Source organism: Acanthisitta chloris, unplaced genomic scaffold (genome assembly GCF_000695815.1).
Source record: "Acanthisitta chloris isolate BGI_N310 unplaced genomic scaffold, ASM69581v1 scaffold5844, whole genome shotgun sequence".
Classification (NCBI taxonomy): Eukaryota; Metazoa; Chordata; class Aves; order Passeriformes; family Acanthisittidae; genus Acanthisitta; species Acanthisitta chloris.
The window spans coordinates 33,605-43,313 of record NW_008670939.1 but is presented as its reverse complement, the minus strand read 5'-3'; the positions used below and the strand labels follow the sequence as shown (position 1 = coordinate 43,313).

Sequence of the window (9,709 nt, the reverse complement as noted above, 5' to 3'; positions counted from 1 at the left end):
CATGGGGTTGGGAAAGCAGAGGCTTTATAGACACACTTGTTCTCTGCTGGAAGCAAAATGGACTTTGTCACCCACCTATGTGAACTGAAGCAGTGAGCTGTTGGCAGGTTAATTCCTCTCCAGTGGTCCAGGCTCTGCCAAAGGCATGGCTGAGTTACTACACTTGTGTTTTCCAGATATGGATACTCATCCAAAAGTGTCAGCCAACAGTGGCAGGGCTGGGAGTGCATGTGCTGACTGGTGGGAGAGGAGGAGAAGCCATGGGGAGCCTGGGTAGCTCAGCTGGATGGATGGAAAGCCATCTCAGGACACATAATGGTGTTTCCTTCCTCATCACCTTCCATTCTGTTTTCCCACAGAGCTCTGCCGACCAGGGGGAGACAAAAAGCACCCAGAGCAACCCACCTTCCAAAATGATCCCTCCCAAGCAGCCCATGTACCCGATGCCTCCACAGGCTTCCTCACCCTACCCTGGCCTGGGCTCCTTCCTGTCCCCATCCGACCTGCAGAACTACCGTGGCCACCCCCACCCTGGGCTCTCCCGGCCCCTCACCTCCAAACCCATGCTGCCCAGCATCAGTGCCTCCCCACCTCCCTCCTTCCAGATCAGCCCCCCCCTCCACCAGCAGCTCTCCTTGCACCACCCGCAGAGCTCCCTCCTCAGCCAACCCCTCAGCATGCAGCAGGTCCCCCAGCAGCCCCTCCTGTCCCCCCCCATGGCACTACAGGTACAGCCCCCCATGAACGCCTCACCTCCAGGGCAGCAGGTAGGTGCTCAGAGCGGGAGGAGGTTCTCTCTTGGGTCAGGGGTGGTTTGGGGGTGTTGGGTGTTGATGTTGTCTGCAAGGGAGTCTTTTTGCTGGAGCATGTCCAGAGAAGGGGAAGGGGCTGGAGTACAAGTCCTACGAGAAGCAGCTGAGGAAGCTGAAAGGGCTCAGCCTGGACAAAGGAGACTCAGGGAGGACCTGCTCACTCTCTACAACTCCCTGGCAGGAGGTGCAGTCAGGTGGGGTCAGGCTCTGCTCCCAGGGAACAAGGGATAGGACAAGAGGAAATGGTTTCAAGTTGCACCAGGGGAGGTCCAGTTGACTAGTAGAGCAAATGCCTTCACTGAAAGGATTGTCAAACACTGGCACAGGCTGCCCAGGGCTGTGGTGGAGTCACCATCTCTAGAAATGTTCAAAAGCTGTGTAGATGTTGCATTTAGGAACATGGAAAGACCTCAGTCTTTCCCAACCTAAATGATTCTATGACTTCTCCAGCACAGGGATTGGCCTTTAGTTCTACACGGTGAAAAGTGGTTTCTGTAATTCAGTGAGAGGTTATGTCCAGAAATGAGCATAAAAGGGGATCTTCACAATCACTTTCACTGGGGTAGTAGCTGTTGCTGAGGACAGCATTTTGGGAATCTTCATCCCACATAAATTTGTGAATAAAATATAAAAATAAAATAAAAATACCCCACATTGCCTTAATTTGGCTGTTTTGGAGAAAATCGTGTTCTTGGTAAGATAACTACCATGACTCTAGTTTATATACATAGAATCATAGAGTCATCAAGGTTGGAGGAGACCTCTAAGATGATCAAGTCCAACTGTTAACCTATCACTCCTCTGTAAATTGCCCAATGTTATCTGCTTATGCCAAAAAATGGGGAAAGCTGCTCAGCTTTCAGTCAAAGCAGCCCCACAGGTTGAATTACCAGTGGTGGCAGCTGGTGGGGACAGCACTGCTTGTGTGGATGCTCCTTACCTTGTTGCTGTAGGTTGTGATGGGCTAATGCAGCACTGCAGAGGGAGCTGAGCTGCACTGGGAGTGAGACAGTGGGTTACATGGCCAAAAAGCCCAAAGACTTTTGTGGCTGTGTGTCTTCCACAGCCATTCTCACCCTGACGAGAGGTCCCAACAAAGAAGAGCAGGGAAGAGGGATGTAAAACATTGCTGCATTGATACCTGTTTTCAACAGCTCACTGGTCCCACCATAGTAGTTTCAGGTCCTGGGCTTGGACCATGCACTGCCCCTTGGGTTCCCTCTGTGCTCTGCACTGCTGTGTTTTAGGGATAACACGTGTAAATGTGTTCATGCACTGTTAGAGCTGCTGTTCCCCTGCTATGTATGCTGCTGTAACCTTTCCTTTCCTTCTGCCCCACAGGACTTCTCCCACATTTCGTCTGAGTTTCCAAACAGTGTTGGACCGCGTTCGCCTGGTGCATCAAACCCTCCAGGAAGCACTGAGTGGGACAACGACTACCCCAGCAGAGAGTGTGGGGTCAACCACTGCAGGCCAGTAGACAAAATAACTCATTGCTGATGTCCTTCCTCTGATCTGAGCTGTGACAGTATACAAGAGCCAAGAATCTGCCCCAAAAATGTACAGCAAGTGGGTAGGCCAGTGATGGTTAGTGAAGTTCAAGGCTTCCTCACCTCCATAGGCTCAACTGAAGGGATGCTGTAGAATCAGGGAGCTTAAAAATCATGGCTAAATTCTTCATGGGACATGAAGAGATTTCTCTTCTTTTGAACTTCCATTCCATTAGTAATGGAGAGGTTGGACATGTTTCCTTCTGTAGCAGTCTCCCAAGCAGAGTGCCTGGAGGTTTGAAGGTGGTCATATCCATGAGGCTGGGGAGACCTCATTGTGGCCTTCCAATATTTAAAGGGGCTTATAAGAAAGAGGGAGAACAGCTTTTTGCATGGGCAGAGAGCAATAGGACAAGGAGGAACAGTTTAAAAGAGGAGACATTTGGATTAGATATTAGGAAGAAATTGTCCCTTGTGAGGCTGGTGAGGCACTGGCACAGGTTGCCCAGAGAAGCTGTGGCTGCTCCACCCCTGAAACTGTTTCAGGCCAGGTTGGATGGACTTGGAGCAACCTGGGCTAGGGAGAAGGTGTTCACACAATAATGTACAAGGCCTCATCCTCCCAAGAGCCACATGATGCTCCATCCCCCTGCACCATGCAGGAAAACCCACAGCCATCTGCACACATCTTCCTCCTTCTGCCCTACAAGCTCTGGCATGAATGTGCCAGCACAAAGGTCCCTTCAATTCTGCCTGAAATCCCCAATAAATAAAACCATCAGGATAGTCTCAAAGCTGGGGAATGGGGAGGGTGTGGAAGCCATTTCCAACCTCTGCCTAATCCCCAGCTCTTGGCTCAGCTGTAATAGTTTGGAGAGTCTATTGTGCTCCATGAAACAGGCCCAGGGTTTGCTGGGGCAGCAGGTAGGGAAGGAGGTACCTTCAGACTATTGTTTGATTTGCTGCAAGTACTGGAACACGGTGCTTTCACCAGAGATAATAGGCAGCTCCCAGCTTTTCAGAGCACAGCCCCTGTCTGTGCCAGCAGAGCACTTACAATTGCTGGGCTGGGCACAGACTGTACAGACATTTATTTCTTTCAGGGAGATAAATAACTGCCTGAGCCATTAGAATATCTCTGCCTGCCTGAGGGGCTCAGCAACATGGATCGTGCTGGGCTCCAACACTGACCTTTGCGTGGTCCTTCCTGAAGTCTCTGCAAGAAAGACAGGCTGAAAGAAGGAACATGTTCAGGACTTGATCATAAAAGTCACTTTAGATGTTGTGGGCAAAATGCTAAAGGTGCACATGGATCCCAATTTCCAGAGGTGCTGAGCATAGGCAGCTCCCACAGAAATGAGCCTCCCTAGAAGTAAGCATCACTCCTTAGGGGACCAGCTGGGAAAACACTTGATTCCCTCTCCAAATCCCACTGTCTGGGTCCCATGCAGAAAGCCCAGGGCACTCTAGAAACAGGTGAAATGTTCCCATAGCAGTCAGGATGGAGTTTTGTGTTGCTAAAACAAGCTCAGTGACATCTGGCTGGAGTGCTGCATTGAAAGCAGAGGGTCTATGCAATTCATGATCAAAGCTCATGCATTTCATGCCTTTGTCACAGCAGAAATATCAAATTTCATGGGTTTATCGCAGCTTCCTGGAAAAAAAATCATTCTAAAACCAGACAGATTATGCAGAGACTTCCAGATAATTATTAGAGTAGATTATAGCAACGAACTCAGATGGATATAGATCAGTCCTGCAGACACTGCTTAGTGCACTGAAAAATAGCATTGTGTCTGCTGAGGAAGGAGCACATCTGCCCTGCTGGCAGCCCAGTGCCTGAAGCTGGCTTGTCCTCATTGTGTTGTAAGTCCTGGTGTGTCAGCAGGGCCATCACCTCCTGCTCCTGCTGCCCTGGGATTTGTGGCCTCAGTGCACCTCTGCATGGCTTGTAGCATCCCCACACGTCTGAAGGGGATGCACACGTCAGGAAAAGAAGTGGTCTGGATCTCCTCATCATACAAGGGCATGGAATGATAGGACAAGGGGGAATGGCTTCCCACTGCCAGAGGACAGGATGAGATGGGATATTGGGAAGGAATTCTTCCCTGTGAGGCACTGGCACAGGTTGCCCAGGGCAGCTGTGGCTCCTCCATCCCTGGGGGTGTTCCAGGCCAGGTTGGACAGGGCTTGGAGCAACCTGGGCTAGTGGAAGGTGTCCCTGCCCATGTCAGGGGATGGAACTAGATGAGCTTTAAAGTCCTCTCCAACCCAAACCAGTCTGATTCTGTACTGCTTTCTCCAATGTTGTCCAAAGTTGCCCTTGGGCCTCTCAGTGGCACCTTACTATGAGCTGGGTGGGTCCAGCCCTCAGCAGGACTTGGGCACAGCAGTGATAAAGGGAAGACAGGTCTCATTGGGTTTGATTCATCACTGCAGTTTTATGTATAATTGGGAAGTCTTTGGATCATGTAATTGCCCATTTCAACCTCGAAAGTGCATTAGGCTTAATTGCAATTAAAGCAGCACTCGTGAGGAGCAAAAGCAGCAACTGGCTGAGAAGCAAAAGGATTATTTGCTGGTGGGCTGTGACTCAGCTGTGGAGTCCCAAATTCCTCAAAGAGAGGATGGTCCCAACCTCCCCAGCACACAGCCAGCCCTGCTTGCTCTCTGGGTCACAATCTTCATGTCTAACCTTGATATTTCTTTAGCTTCCAACATGTGTTGGCACTGGGTTACCTGGGGTAAAATCTTCCCATCCTCATTTTCTTTGGTGCTTGTCATCCAGATAACTTCTGAAAAACTGACAAGGTTGTCTTTCTCTCTGTCTTTCTCCATCTAATAAGGGAAGTGCTGTAGGATTTTTATTTCCCTGCCTATCCATGCTAGTTAAAATGCCATTAAGTGATGCTTCTTCCCTCATGCCCCTCAAATTCTGAGATCCTCCGAGCAGACACTCCTTAGTTCATAACTCAGCTATGTTAGAGAGAGAGCTTTAAATGTTTCTTAGCTCCTGCTCTCCACATTCTTAATGATTTTTTGCTTACTGACTTCCATCCAATTTTCCTAGCTCTTTCTGGGCTGAAGCCCAAGCTGTCCTAGATTGCAAAGACATGGGTAGCATTTCTCAGCTCCTACTTGGTGTATGACTATCACTTCCCACAAGCAACTGCAGCATGGAGTCTTACTGCTTTTTTGCCATCAGATCACAAACTCCTTTCATAGTCCCTTGTCTCCCTCACCTGACAGCCTGATTCTGGCACTTGCTCTTTCCCAGGCACTGAATTCCTCTGTTTCAGTGACTTTCTGCAGGGGAACTGGCTCCCCTCTATCCAAGGTGCAGCTTGGCTTACAGTCATGTGCAAATCTTAATTCTGTAATTAAATGTGAATTCCTCAAAGCACCTGATTCTTATTATAACTCTTTCCACACCTTCTTCAGGGCTTGGATCTCTTCCATTCTAGGTGGTGGAGTCACCATCCCTGGAGGTGTTTAAGAGGTGTCTGGATCTGGCACTGGAGGATATGGTTTAGTGTTTATGGGTTACAGCAGTGACAGGTTAAGGGTTGGACTCAGTGTTCTTAGAGATCTCCTCCAACCTTGATGATTCTATGATTCTGCAATTTACCTTTGTCTCCTTACATTTAGGTATTTTGGGGAAAACACTGAACTGGATTCATCTTTCCATGTCCTTCCTCTCATTTGCAAGGCATGAATTAGGTTCCTTTTGGGTATGATTCTTTAGCAGCTTTTCTCCCCTCTTTCCACTCTCCTTGGGACACTCTCTATTACATCTTGTCCAGATTCACAAAGCCATGTACAGCCACTTCATCCAGACATTTATAACCTCCCTAATTCCTGCTAACAACAAAGTGATCTTCTCCAAATGCAGGAATTTTCCAAATCAGAAGCTAAATAAGCAAACACTCTAAAAAGGGCAAGGAAAACCCATCACAACTGCACTTAGTTTGGACTCAATTATTGATGGTAATACTTTGTAATGAACTGGGAAATGTTCTGTAGCATGTTTTGTAAAATTAATGAAGTTTTAGTACTGGAATACCTCAGTGCTGCTCAGTGGCATTAAATCTTTGCTGAGTGCAGGAGGGAAGACTCTGCATTTTAAATGCAGATTAGAAAATGTGGAGATTAGCAAAGGGCAGGCTCTTCACTCTGCCAGAAGACAGCTCTATCAACAACAGCCTTGCCTTGCTGTCTGCCCCTTCCCTAATACTCCACTCACAAGCACACCCACACCAGAATCTCCCAAGGCTTTTTAATGTTCTTCACCCCTTTTTAAAGCCTAGGTGGAGCCAATGATGTTTCCATCCTTTCTATGGAGATGATAAACCTCACTAAAATGCCTGGATTTCAGAGCAAAACCCACACAGGGTGTCAGCCAGGGGAGAGGGACTTCAGCCACTCCTCTCTCTACTATGTCCTGAAAAAAAAATAGAGCATCTGGGGTCCCTCACAGGGCCCTGCTGATGGCAGGTTAAAAGGGACAGAGGGTGAAAGCACCAGGAAGGGAGCAGTGATGCCTCTCTGCACACCTTGCTGCACAGCCATCCACACATGGCTTGTCTCAGTGCTGTAAGCTGACTTCCACCTCCAGGACAGCCCTGGACCTCTTGAAATCAAAGCTGTTGCTTCAATAATGTGCTAATTGATGACCAGGGATGTGCAGAGCACACAGCCTGGCTGCTGTCCCATCAGCACTCCTGCACAGCCTCGTGTGAGTAGCACTGCAGCCCTCCTTGGGTTCCTTGTTCTTCCTACTGCCTTCTTCAAACCCACAGGACAGATCAGCTAATCCTGCTCTCTCAAAGGCAGTTTTTTCTCATCACTTTCTGATTACTAATGTTTCTAATTGTACTTATTTGGGGAGAAAGGCATCAAGCAGATGGTGTCTTCTGCTCCCATGCTCTCAGCCATGAAGCTGATGTAAATCCTCCTCACAAGCATCTTCAGCCCCTCATTCATAATTCTGAGACCCACAGCTCCTTATGCAGCGTAAAAATGACACATTTTATCCAAAAGCAAGTAGAGGTAAAGCCAGGGGAATTTTAGGTTAGACATTAGGGATAATTTCTTCACAGAAAGGGTGATTAGACACTGGAATGCCCTGCCCAGGGAGGTGGTGGAGTCACCATCCCTGGAGGTGTTTTAAGAGAGAGTGGAGGTGGCACTTAGTGCCAAGGTCTTGTTGACATGGTGGTGTTATGTTGAAGAATGGCTAAGGGAACAGGGGCACAGCTCCCAGAGAGCATTGTGCGAGCAAGAGTCGAGCAAAGGCTTATGGGAGCTTTGAGCATATAACTAAGAAGTAGGCCTCAGGAGTTTAGCTTCTCAGCATTACAAGTTATTTTTGCAGCGTAATGTTGCAGCCAAAGGACAAGCTATCTGGGAAAGCTCAGCAATGTTGCAAACCCAAGGATGAACTATTCCGGGAAAACAAAGAAGGATTCTCCAGAAAACAAAAACTTCTTCACAGCTGCAGCTGCAAGCAGACATAGTAAATAAATGTAACCTGTAGAGCTTAGGTAATGCTAAAATGAATAATAGGTATATTTGTCCTGCAAGCTAAGAAAGTATACAAATGTAACTTTTTGAGTTTAGGTAATGGTAAAGAGAACAATAAGCATAGTTGTTCATGCACTGTATAAAAGATGGACAATGGCTTACAATAAAGGAGTCCTGCTGCACACCATCGGGTGTGCATTTCTCCCGTCGATCTTCCACAGTGTTAGGTCATGGGTTGGACTTGATGATCTCAGAAGTCTTTTCCAACCTGATTGATGCTGTGATCCTGTGTACCTTTCTAAATCTCCATGGCTCAGCCTAAGGTCAGCATGTGAGGAAGCAGGGGATGTACCCAGGGGCTGATCCCAGGCACATGGTGGGGCTGGTACCAACATCCTGCAGGTGTGCTCTGCAGGGACAGCCAGAGCTGGGCCTGCCCTGCAGCCTCAGAAAGAGCAAAAGTTAAGGCACAGGAAGGAATTTATGGTGTAGTCCTTATTGTTTAAATTCAGGAAGAAATAAAATTGCACCAGGCTCTTCCTTCTAGAGGAACCTTCTTGCTCTTTACAACTACCTGAGAGGAGGTTGTAGCCAGGTGGGTTTGGTCTCTTTCCCAGGTGAAAAGTGACAGGAACAAGAGGAAAGGGGCCCCTAAGGGGCCTTGAATAAGACAACAGCTTCTTATGGTACAGTACTGGAGCACAAAGAGCAGCTGAGGGAGCTGGGGGGACTCAGCCTGGAGAAAAGGAGACTCATGGGGAACTTCTCACTCCCTGCAACTGCCTCCAAGGAGATTGTAGCCAGGTGGGGGTCAGTCTCTGCTCCCAGGGCACAAGTGACAGGACATGAGGAAACAGCCTCAAGTTGTTCCAGTGGAGGTTTAGATTGTATATTAGGGGAACTTTCTTCACCAAAAGGGATGTCTAACCCTGGCACAGCTGCCCAGGGCAGTGGTGAAGTCATCATCCCTGGAGGGATTTAAAAGCCATGTAGATGTGGTACTTGGAGCACATGATTTAGTGATGACCTTGGCAGTGCTGGGGGAATGGTTGGACTTTCTTAGAGGTCTTTTTCCAAGACTTATAAGGTGGTACCTGTCTGTGCAGAGCACTTTGTGTTTTGCATTTTGGAGCACCATGAGAACCATGGCATGGCACAAACAGACGTGTGTGTGTGTGCCAGCTGTGCAAACACTGATCTCAGCTGCCCCAGGTGACCTCCCTGCCCATCTCACCTTCTGCCTCTCATTTCTCTTACAGCATGCTGCCAAGGGACAAGGCACTCTACCTCACCTAAGGCTCACATCTCTTTTGGAGGAGGCTCAGACGAAGGACACTTGAGAGGGTCAACCCTACAGCCTACCCAGGGAGGCACCCAGCAAGTCGTACGGGCGAGAGAGCTGCCACTGCACCTCGTCGCTGGCTTCGTTCCCAGGCTCTAAGAGCAGTTTCCTTTCCTTATTTTTGAACTCTAAACTTTCTGTGGAAGCCCAAAACCTCCTAAATCATAAAGAACAAAAAAAAAAATCATAATAATAAATAAAATTCAAATAAAAAAAAATCAAATAAATGCAAAACCAACAAAAAAATAGACCAAGGACACCCATTTTTCTGCTTGCCATCAGCTTAGCTACAGACTATTTTCCTTAGTGAACTGCTTTTAGATGCAGCATAAGCCCAGGTCTGGTGTCCTACAGCATTAGGCCAGCTCAGTAGGAGGATGCACTCTTTTGACTTGCTAACAGCACTAAACTTTGTGCAAGAAAATGTGAAGTTTGTGTGAATATTGTACATGCAAAGGCCTTGGATGGTCTGGCAAAAACAAAAAAAAAAAAATTACAAAAAATAAATAACTATTGCTAGGTAAGTGTGGGGAGAGAGCAGA

General features: G+C 47.9%; 1 protein-coding gene across 1 annotated transcript in view; it reads left to right on the top strand.

The window, feature by feature from the left end:
* Nucleotides 1-9,121, top strand: part of TOX2 (TOX high mobility group box family member 2) — a gene marked incomplete at its 5' end in the record, with an annotated part of 93,952 nt that extends 84,831 nt beyond the window's left edge. The window contains 3 exons of the mRNA XM_009073892.1: nt 360-767; nt 2,154-2,284; nt 9,085-9,121. Coding sequence (XP_009072140.1) covers nt 360-767; nt 2,154-2,284; nt 9,085-9,121 — 576 coding nt within the window. The remainder of the gene's footprint in view (nt 1-359; nt 768-2,153; nt 2,285-9,084) is intronic.
* Nucleotides 9,122-9,709: the final 588 nt, after the last annotated feature.